The 11640-nt window shown below is 36.8% G+C and overlaps 1 protein-coding gene across 1 annotated transcript; it reads right to left on the minus strand.

Annotated features, from left to right (window-relative positions):
* Positions 1-866: 866 nt before the first annotated feature.
* On the minus strand, positions 867-11427 carry ubap1la (ubiquitin associated protein 1-like a). Its single transcript, XM_056451737.1, has 6 exons — positions 11042-11427; positions 7442-7568; positions 5997-6659; positions 2974-3141; positions 2794-2895; positions 867-1310 (listed from the first exon to the last, which is right to left on the minus strand). The coding sequence occupies exons 2-6, from the start codon at positions 7562-7564 to the stop codon at positions 1176-1178; spliced, it is 1191 nt and encodes a 396-aa protein (XP_056307712.1). The 5' UTR covers positions 7565-7568; positions 11042-11427; the 3' UTR covers positions 867-1175.
* Positions 11428-11640: the final 213 nt, after the last annotated feature.

An 11640-nucleotide genomic window follows, 5' to 3' on the forward strand; every position in this document is an offset into this window, starting at 1 on the left:
TGATTGGCGGAAACCAAGCAAGGCAACAAGATCCTACGTGCTAATAGGCTCACAGACGTCATGGGGTCTCTTCCAGCGCTCTGATTGGATGAAGTTAAAGCCAGCTGACTGACCAGTTTAACTGGTCGCAATGATGAATGGAATGAATGGCGTTGTTGAATTCAGAACCTTTAATCAGCAGAACTGAATGTAATCATATAAATTGATTGCTTTGTCATCATATAGCCTATTGTTGTTTACAGCGTAATGTTTCTTTGTAAATTTGAGTTTTAAAAATGTAAAATTATAGTACAGAATAATAATACATAGTTCAATTATCACATGCTATTTGAGTGGTTTCCTTTTAATTTAAGACATTTAAATTAACTACACTATAAAAATGCGGAAGACCACACAAGTCATTCATGTTGTCCCAATACAAATCGATTTAAGTGGACTGAACATAAAACAACTGAGTTGTCTAAAAAAAAAAAAAAAAAAAAATCAAGAATTTTGTTGTTTCAGCTCATTTAATTTTTTTTCCCAAAAATATTTTATAGAACATGTTAAATATGAAACGTAATACAAATAGCTTTTCAATTTTAATTTTTTTAAACACAACAAACAAACCCATCGTACATATACATTTAGGTTCTATAAAAATATATGAGTAATAAAATACAAATAAAAAATAATATTAAGTAAAGCATATTTTACTATATATATATATATATATATATATATATATATATATATATATATATATATATATATATATATATATATATATATATGTATATATGTATGTATATATATATGTATGTATTTCAAAACATGATCTTTAAATCTTAAATCTTTTTTTTTTTTGCTAGCTGATGAATCTTCGTCACAATTCCCCTCATCAACTAGATGATTCATATTTGTCAGCAAGCAGTCAGATCTACAGATCATCAATATAATAAATATCAGTCACCAAACATGACTTCTCCATGGAAAAACTGGAGCATTAAAACTGTGAAAGATTCAAAAGGGTTCATACATTAATTTATAAAGCTGAAGATGGAGATTTATTAATTCATTAAAGGAGATGAAGACTGATTCACGTTCTCATGTAGAGCAGCTGAGGATTCATTCAAGTCCTCATTCATGCTGAAGCGATTCATTTGTTCACATAAGCGAGGATCAGATTGGTGTCCTCAGCCGCTGCGTGTCATAAGCTCCTCCAGGGCTTTCTCTTTATGGTTCTCGTGAACCAGTAGAACTTCTTTAATGGTGCTCTGCTGGAAACCCATCTCACAGAACTGAGACAGCAGGAACAGGAACTCAGAAGCCTGAGAGAGACACAAAAACAGCATGCTGATTGGATGCGTGCTTTATGAACTGAATTAGTTGAGTGTTTAGAGTGTTAAATGCTGATTCGATAAGTGTTTGGGGTGTTAAATGGAAGTTTGATGATTAGTTGATGCATTGTTTGATGATTAGTTGAGTGTTTTTGAGAGCTAAATGCTAATCTGAGAGATGTTTTTTTTTACTGGATGCTGATTAGAACGCGTTTCATTATTTATTTGAGAGTTTAGAGAGTTAAAATCTAATTTGATGAGTGTTTGTGTACTAGACAGTGATTGGTTGAGTGTTTGAAGTGATAGATGCTTAATTTGAGATTTTTTTTACATTTATTTTTGTTAATTGGATGCAAAATGACTGTTTGGAGTGTTAAAAGCTGATATGTGGATTCGTTTTTTGACGCTGGATGTCAATTGGTTGAGTGTTTGGAGGGCTAAAAGTTGATTTGTCTATTACTGTTTGTGCTGGATGTCAATTGGTTGAGTGTTTGAAGCTCTAAAATAGCTGATGTGTGGACAATTTTTGAGCTGAGCGTCAATTGGTTGAGTGTTTGGAGTGCTAAAAGCTGATTTGTGGGCAATTTTTTTGCTGGATGTCAATTAGCGGAGTGTTCGGGGTGCTAAAAGCTGATTTGTGGGCTATTTTTTGAGCTGGACTTCAATTGGCTGATTGTTTGGAGCGCTAAAAGCTGATTTGTTTGCTATTTTTCATGCTGGATGTCAATTGGTTGAGTCTTTGAAGTTCTAAAAATCTGATTTGTGGGCTATTTTTGTGCTGGATGTCAATTGGTTGAGTGTTTGGAACACTAAAAGCTGATTTGTCTGCTATGTTTTTGTGGTGGATGCCAATTGGCCGAGTGTTTAAAGATTTTTTATGGTGAATTTCAATTGGCTGAGTGTTTGGAGCGTTAAAAGCTAATTTGTTTGCTATTTTTCATGCTGGATGTCAGTTGGTGGAGTGTTTGGAGTCTTAAAAGCTGACTTGTGGGTTCGTTTTCATGCTGGATGTCAATTGGCTGATTGTTTGGAGCGCTAAAAGCTGACTTGTCTGCTTTTTTGTGCTAGATGTCAATTGGTTGAGTGTTTGGAGTCTTAAAGGCTGATTTGTGGGTTAGTTTTCATGCTGGATGTCAATTGGTTGAGTGTTTAAAGCTCTAAAATCTGATTTGTGGGTTAGTTTTCATGCTGGATGTCAATTGGCTGAGTGTTTGGAGTCTTAAAAGCTGACTTGTGGGTTAGTTTTCATGCTGGATGTCAATTGGTTGATTGTTTGGAATGCTAAAAAGCTGATTTGTGGGCTATTTCTTAACTTGAGTGTTATTTAGCTAATGTTTAGAGTGCTAAAAGCTGATTTGTTTGCTATTTTTTTAGCTTGATTTCAATTGGATGATTGTTTGGAGCGCTAAAAGCTGATTTGTTTGCTATTTTCTGAGTTGAGTGTTAATTAATAAGTGTCTTTTGCAGGCCTTACTTTGCTCTCACAGTTCTGGAACATCTCCAAAGCTTCTTCAACTTGAGTCTTCTCATAACCCAGTCGACACAGACGGTCACATGACATCAAATAACTCAAAATCTGGAGGAATGGAGTAATAAAGTGAGAGATAGTAATATGTGTATTTACTTATATTTGTATGTATATTGTGGGTGTTACCTGATCAGGGCTCTTGGGTCCTGTCTTCTGCAGTGCTAGTATAGCTGTGTGCAGGGTGTATCCATGTTTTATAACACCTTCAAGAAGATCCCTTTCTTCCTGACTTAAAGCACACAGCAGATCTGCTGGAGCATCCTGTAGTCCTGCAGACGTCCGCGGACGAACAACCTAGAACAACAAACTAAACTTAACACTAATTCCTTAAAGTAGTTTTTTTAAAGATGTAAGTGTCCAAACCTGCACCTTGAGGGCCACATACTGGACTGTTTAGCTCCTCTCTAAATGAAACATACCTGAACAAGAAAATCAAGTCCTTCAGAACTACAACAGGGGTGTCAAACTTTAGCCTGGAGGGTCCTATAGGTGTGTTTAATCGAGGACACATGCAAAATGTTTAGTGTTGGGGGTAGCGTACACAAATGAGGTTGACTAACTGTTCTAGACAAGTGCATTGGACGGGTTGGTAGACAATTCTAAAGAATAATGACCATCCAGGACCACTATCTGCCCCAGAAAATTCATGACAAGTATTTTGGAGCTGGCTATAAACAACTGCAGCCATGTTACGACAGTAAAGTTCCTTGGTTTTTTTTACACCAGAAGAAGAGTATAGTTCCTAGTTATAGTAGCTGGGTCTAGAATGAAAGTATAGTTCCTATAGTTCCTAATTATAGTAGCAGGGTCTAGAATGAGAATATAGTTCTTAAACGGTAGTTCCTGATTATAGTAGCTGGGTCTAGAATAAGAGTATAGTTCTTAAACAGTAGTTCCTGATTATAGTAGCAGGGTCTAGAATGAGAGTATAGTTCTTAAACAGTAGTTTCTGATTATAGTAGCTGGGTCTAGAATGAGAGTATAGTCCCTGATTATAGTAGCTGGGTCTAGAATGAGAGTATAGTTCTTAAACAGTAGTTCCTGATTATAGTAGCAGGGTCTAGAATGAGAGTATAGTTCTTAAACAGTAGTTCCTGATTATAGTAGCAGGGTCTAGAATGAGCGTATAGTTCCTGATTATAGTAGCTGGGTCTAGAATGAGAGTATAGTTCTTAAACAGTAGTTCCTGATTATAGTAGCAGGGTCTAGAATGAGAGTATAGTTCTTAAACAGTAGTTCCTGATTAAAGTAGCAGGGTCTAGAATGAGAGTATAGTTCCTGAAGTTCCTGGTTATAGTAGCAGGTTCTAGAATGAAAGTATAGTTCCTATAGTTCCTGATTATAGTAGCTGGGTCTAGAATGAGAGTATAGTTCCTGATTATAGTAGCTGGGTCTAGAATAAGAGTATAGTTCTTAAACAGTAGTCCCTGATTATAGTAGCAGGGTCTAGAATGAGAGTATAGTTCTTAAACAGTAGTTCCTGATTATAGTAGCAGGGTCTAGAATGAGAGTATAGTTCCTGATTATAGTAGCTGGGTCTAGAATGAGAGTATAGTTCCTGATTATAGTAGCTGGGTCTAGAATGAGAGTATAGTTCTTAAACAGTAGTTCCTGATTATAGTAGCAGGGTCTAGAATGAGAGTATAGTTCTTAAACAGTAGTTCCTGATTATAGTCGCAGGGTCTAGAATGAGAGTACAGTTCCTAAACAGTAGTTCCTGATTATAGTAGCAGGGTCTAGAATGAGAGTATAGTTCCTGATTATAGTAGCTGGGTCTAGAATGAGAGTATAGTTCTTAAACAGTAGTTCCTGATTATAGTAGCAGGGTCTAGAATGAGAGTATAGTTCTTAAACAGTAGTTCCTGATTAAAGTAGCAGGGTCTAGAATGAGAGTATAGTTCCTGAAGTTCCTGGTTATAGTAGCAGGTTCTAGAATGAAAGTATAGTTCCTATAGTTCCTGATTATAGTAGCTGGGTCTAGAATGAGAATATAGTTCCTGATTATAGTAGCAGGGTCTAGAATGAGAGTATAGTTCCTGATTATAGTAGCTGGGTCTAGAATGAGAGTATAGTTCTTAAACAGTAGTTCCTGATTATAGTAGCAGGGTCTAGAATGAGAGTATAGTTCTTAAACAGTAGTTCCTGATTATAGTCGCAGGGTCTAGAATGAGAGTACAGTTCCTAAACAGTAGTTCCTGATTATAGTAGCAGGGTCTAGAATGAGAGTATAGTTCCTGATTATAGTAGCTGGGTCTAGAATGAGAGTATAGTTCTTAAACAGTAGTTCCTGATTATAGTAGCAGGGTCTAGAATGAGAGTATAGTTCTTAAACAGTAGTTCCTGATTAAAGTAGCAGGGTCTAGAATGAGAGTATAGTTCCTGAAGTTCCTGGTTATAGTAGCAAGTTCTAGATTGAAAGTATAGTTCCTATAGTTCCTGATTATAGTAGCTGGGTCTAGAATGAGAGTATAGTTCTTAAACAGTAGTTCCTGATTATAGTAGCAGGGTCTAGAATGAGAATATAGTTCCTGATTATAGTAGCAGGGTCTAGAATGAGAGTATAGTTTCTGAAGTTCCTGGTTATAGTAGCAGGGTCTAGAATGAGAGTATAGGTCCATAGTTCCTGGTTAGAGTAGCTAGGTCTAGAATAAGAGTATAGTTCCTGATTATATTAGCTGGGTCTAGAATGAGATTATAGTTCCTATAGTTCCTGATTATAGTAGCTGGGTATAGACAGACAGTCTAGTTCCTAAAGTTCTTGGTTATAGTAGCTGGGTCTAGAATGAGTATAGTTCCTATAGTTCCTGGTAATAGTAGCTGGGTCTAGAATGAGAGTATAGTTCCTATAGTTCCTGGTTATAGTAACTGGGTCTAAAACCGGTGTCCTGCAGGGTTTAGCCTCCAACTTACCTCCACAGATCTGCCTGGAAGCTTCTAGTATAATTGGTAAGAGCTTGATTTGCTGGTTCAGGTGTGTCTGTTAGGGGTTGGAGCTAAACGCTGTAGGTCACTGGCACCCTAGGACCAAGTTTGGGTAGCCCTGGTCTAGAATGAGAGTATAGTTTCTGGTTATAGTAGCTTTATAGTAGGGTTTAATGGCCCTCCAGAAACAGGATTGGACAACCTGATCAACAGTGACTGTATGTTACATGCGAGGAAGATTTCTGGCGCCTGCAGGAGGGCAGTGGTCCTGCGGATGAGGGTCTGGGCTGTAGGAGAGTGTGTAAGCTCCGTCGGCCGTTGGTTCTCACTATGGCAGGTTTTCGGCGTGGTGCTCTGGAGCTGTGAGGACTGCCCTGCGGCGTCTGGCTCAGGGCAGGAAGGACAGGCTTCCGGATGTCCTTTACAGAGGCGGTAGAGCTTGGGCGGGGCTTGGGGAGATTGACAGAAGGGGTGGGATGAGGGGTGGAGCCTCGCTGGGTGTGACGGACTGGAACACGAGGACACTGAGAGCCAGAACTCTTGGGTCTTTCTTTGCTCCGAGCAGCTTCATCCTCACTAGACGAGCTGTCATTGTCTTCACCGTAGCCACTCTCGCAGTCTGTGTCAGCGATGAGGAACTGGACCGCCCGCAGTGGGCGGAGCTTACGTGAGTCAGCAGCACTCAGGCTTAAGCTGCGGGGACGTGGGCTCAGTTCCCATAATTCTGCATTTCCGAGGCACCACATGCGGTTCTGCTGCGGGCTGCTGAACATTAGCCAATGCGGTGGGCAGGTGGGACACACACTCTGCTGGATCTTTTTGAACTTCCTGTTCTTCCGCTGCTGCTCTTCCCATGCAGCCATGATCCGCTTCTCCAGAAAGAACGAATACTGCCAAATACAGGACAACATGTGAACATTGGGTATATATAAGATTCAAACAAATGCCAAATGCACAGTTGAGTGAGAATTATTAGCCCTCTTGTGAATTGTAAATTCTTTTAACAATATTTCCCAAGTGCTGTTAATGGACAGAATTTTAAACACAATAGATTTAGTAATTCATTTCTAATATCTTAGTTCTTTTGTCTCTGTCATGATGACAGTACAGGGTGGGCCATTTATATAGATGCACCTTAATAAAATAGGAATGGTTGGTGATATTAACGTCCTGTGTGTGGCACATTAGTGTATGTGAGGGGGCTCATAAAAGAATAAAGTTACATTAAAACCAAGCACACCATTGTTTTTTCTTGTGAAATTCCCAAGTTTATTAAGGTGCATCCATATAAATGGCCCACCCTGTGCATAATATTTTACTAGATATTTTGCAAGATGCTAGTATTCAGCTTAAATTGACATTTCAAGACTTAAATAGATTAATTTGGCAAGTCACTGGACAACAGTGCTTTGTTCTGTAGCCAATCAAAATGAATTATTAATCAAATTATTAATTACTTTTTTAAGGGGGCTAATAATATTGGTTTATTTCAGCCAAACTAAAAGAAATAAAACTTTATTCAGAAGAAAAAATATTATAGGAATTACTGTGAAAATATCCTTGCTCTGTTAAACGTCACTTGGGAATTATTTGAAGAATAAAAGGTCTAATACTTTTGTCTTCAACTTTATATAATAAACATAAGCAAACACACATATTATTAGATTCTGACCTTTGTCTCACGCAGTATTTGAGCGTAGTCTGGTATGTTCATTTCAGGAGGTGTAAGCGGCTCTTTTTGACCCATCTGTATCTCCAGAGCAAAGTTAAATGGAACCTCATCCAGGCTACACATTCTGCTGCATGCACACATCATGTAGCCAAATTAATAACGTTTCATCATCTTTCTGTTAATTAATTGACAACGTAGAAAACACATGCCATGAATACACACTTTGGTGATGGGATTTTTACATTAGCCATATTTGAACTATAAACTGTTAGACAAAATTTTAATTAAAAGTAAGTTTTGAGTATACAGTGCATCCAGAAAGTATTCATAGCACTTCACTTTTTCCACATTTTTTCAAGTTACAGCCTTATTCCAAAGTGGATTAAATTCATTTATCAACAATACCCCACAACGACAATGTGAAAGAAGAGTTTTTGAAATTGTTGCAAATTTATTAAAAATAAAAAAGCTGAAAAATCACATGTACTTAAGTATTCACAGTGTTTGCCGTGGAGCTCTAAATTGAGCTCAGGTACATTCTGTTTCCACTAATCATTCTTGAGATGTTTCAGCAGCTTCATTGGAGTTCATCTGTGGTCAATTCAGTTGATTGGACATGATTTGAAAAGGTATACACCTGTCTACATCAGGTCCCAGGATTGACAGTGCATGTCAAAGCACAAACCAAGCATGAAGACTAAGGAATTGTCTGTAGACAAGGCTGGGGAAGGTTACCGAAATATTTCTGCTGCTCTGAAAGTTCCAATGAGCACAGTAGCCTCCATCATCATGTGGAAGATCCACCAGGACTCTGGCCCACCATCTAAGCTGAGTGATCGGGGGAGTAGGGCCTTAGTTAGGGGGGTGATCAATAACCCGATGGTCACTCTGTTTGAGCTCCAGCGTTCTTCTGTGGAGAGAGGAGAAGCTTACAGATGGACAACCACCTGTGCAGCAATCCACCAATCAGGCCTGTATGGTAGAGTGGCCAGACGGAAGCCACTCCCCACCTGGAATTTGCCAAAAGGCATCTGAAGGACTCTCAGATCATGAGAAACAAAATTCTCTGGTCTGATGAGACTAAAATTGAACTCTTTGGAGTGAATGCCAGGCGTTACGTTTGGAGAAAACCAGGCTCCGCTCATCACCAGGCTAATACCATCCCTACAGTGAAGCATGGTGGTGGCAGCATCATGCTGGGGGGATGTTTTTCAGCAGCAGGAACTGGAAGACTAGTCAGGATAGAGGGAAAGATGAATGCAGCAATGTACAGAGACATCCTGAATGAAAACCTGCTTCAGAGTACTCTTGACCTCAGACTGAGGCGGCGGTTCATCTTCCAGCAGGACAATGACCCAAAGCACACCGCCAAAATATCAATGGAGTGTCTTCACAACAACTCTGTGAATGTTTTTTGAGTGGCCCAGCCAGAGCCCAGACCTAAATCCTATTGAACATCTCGGAAGAGATCTGAAAATGGCTGTAAACAGTCACTTCCTATTCAGCTTGAGAGGTACTACAAAGAAGAATGGGCAAAAAGTCCCAAAGACAGATGTGCCTAGCTTGTGGCATCAGATTCAAAAAGACTTAAGGCTGTAATTGCTGCCAAAGGTGCATCGACAAAGTGTTGAGCAAAGTCTGTGAATACTTCTTCTGTACATGTGATTTTTCAGGTTTTTATTTTTAATAAATTTGCAACAACTAAAAAAAAATCTTTTCACATTGTCATTATGGGGTATTGTGTGGAATTTTGAGGAAATAAATAAATTTAATCCATTTTGGAATAAGGCTGTAACATAAAAAAATGTGAAGCGCTATGAATACTTTCCGGATGCACTGTACATTAATGTATTCACTCTTAAGCTATTTTTTTTTATTTAGTTTATGCTAATATGGTACATCACTTTAGTGAATACCTTTTACCTCATTAAATAATTATTAAGTAGTAAATAATTAATAAAACGATTAGTTAAATGATAATATATTTCAGTTTACATAATCATGATATTTATAATAAAATAATTGAATGTTTTCTACACAACAATAGTCAATATAAAAAAATATTCACATTGTTGTAGTAAAAACATGAATGAAATGATCAATATTCATAATTAGCTTTTGTTTTATCACTTATAAGATCAATTATAACAATGTTTAATAGTAATAAAAGCATTCAAATAAACAAATTAAAATGTATTTTAATCCCATTTGTATATCTGTGATAGAAATTACAATACCAGAAATGATATTCACCTAATTTTAGAAACACATTGTGTACATGAACAACACAAAACTCAGGCCCGTAGCCAGGGGAGGGTTCGGGTGGTTCGAAAGACCCACCCCCCCACTGACAAAGTCCTGAATTTGGCCCCTATATGAGCTCATTTGTCTAATTTTTGACAGTATGCCATCATAAATTGTGAAAATAACTGATAGAAGAAGACTTTAAGACAAATTTAATGATATATTAGCATTTTTTTAAAAGTATTTTTTTAATATTTCATAATTCTCTCAATTTCTAAGCGTGGCCATTAAAATTGTTTATGTAAGAAATTCACAGCATTCATCAATACATTTTAAGACTGTCAGCAGAGTTGTAATCACCTGTTGTGAGCAAATTTCCTGTCATTATTCATAATCTGTCAGTCTCAGCTTTTAGAGGCCTTTTGAAACGAAAGTTTATATATATTTAAAGGGATAGTTCACCCAAAATTTGTATTTTTTATCATTGTTTCAAGCCTTCATGCATTTCTCTCTAGATCGAAGACTTTAAGACAAATTTAGAAATACATTAGCATTATTTTTTCATATTTCTTCGTTCAAAAATGTTTATTTCAAATTGTAATCTCAATTTTATTTATAAAACTGTAATAACTTTATGCACATTTGTAAATAAACACTAATTTTTGTAAACATAAGATAGTATGGTAAGCATGAAGACAAAAATGTAACAAGTGTTTTTGTTACATTTTGTACATGTTTTTGTACATGTTTTTTTTTACATGTTTTATTTTTGTTGCATCAAAAAGTGTGATAATGATCATCATCTGACAAACTAATCCAGCAAAAAAATGAGTGCTTAAAATGTCATAAAAATGCAGTATTTGAACCTCATAATTTATTAGAAAATGAGGCAAATGACTGCAAAAACTGCAACTTTTGAGAAAAAAGAACCACCCATTTTAATAGGCTGGCTACAGGCCTGAAACTCCATTGACAATAATAATAATAACAACAACAACAACAACAAGAACATTTAATTTGTATATAATATTGATAATAAACTAAAAATACATTTAATATTTTACTATACACCATAATAATAAGATATTACTACGACACTGCATTTAAGTAACTTGTTTCCTGTATTAAACATGACAAAATGTAATTTTATATTGTTGTTTTATTATTATCTAGTTTAGTATTTATTATAAATTAATATTCTGCTTTTGTTATACATTAAAATTTATTTGATTATCAAGTTGTTAACAAATATAAAGGACCAAAGCTAAATCAATGTACAGTTTGTATCCTGCAAACTGCAAACAAATAGCTACATACTATTAATTACAGTAAATACAGTAAACAAAATGTTCTTACCTGCAGGTATTAGTAGTGTGTGTGAGCTGATGGATGTGTAGGCTATACCTGTGTTACTCCTCGTTTGCAGAGTGTCAGAATGTACTAATATTCACGTGTAATAACACAAGCGTCATGTCCTGAGGAGAATCAACACAGGCTTTACACACACTGACTCATACGGTAATCAGTTCATACACCGGAACAAACACACACACACGATGATCAGCACGTTCCTTTCCATTTCTCAGAGAAAGATAAGATGCTAAAGAGATTGAAGAGGTTTTAAACTCCTCGAGAGAGCCGATCATGTCTCTACAGGACTGTAATGGGAGTTATTATTGTTAATGTAATTCGGTTTCAGATGTGTGAAGAGTCTCGCTGCGTTATTGTTATTGATCTGAGGGCGAAGGGTTTGTTTACTCTGAAAAATGCTGAGACGTGAGGAAACGACACAGCAGGTACTATCAGAGCTTATACGAGCTTTAGGAGCAGCATATGGTGGCGTTGGGCTTTAATGTTGTATAATCTGTGTTGTGGCGCCCTCTTGAGGCAGATAAAAGGCAAAAGATTTTTAGGCCTAAAAAATATGAAGATGGTCGTTGATTTGAGATAGTAGT

This window comes from Danio aesculapii, chromosome 25 (assembly GCF_903798145.1).
Source record: "Danio aesculapii chromosome 25, fDanAes4.1, whole genome shotgun sequence".
Taxonomy (NCBI): domain Eukaryota; kingdom Metazoa; phylum Chordata; class Actinopteri; order Cypriniformes; family Danionidae; genus Danio; species Danio aesculapii.

Excerpts from the sequence above, each read along its gene's own strand:
- ubap1la (XM_056451737.1), bottom strand. The coding sequence starts at position 7,564 with ATGTGTAGCCTGGATGAGGTTCCATTTAACTTTGCTCTGGAGATACAG. Across the intron at positions 6,660-7,441 it reads AAATACTGCGTGAGACAAAG|TATTCGTTCTTTCTGGAGAA; the intron begins GTCAGAATCTAA and ends TGTATTTGGCAG. Across the intron at positions 2,896-2,973 it reads GACCCAAGAGCCCTGATCAG|ATTTTGAGTTATTTGATGTC; the intron begins GTAACACCCACA and ends CCATTCCTCCAG.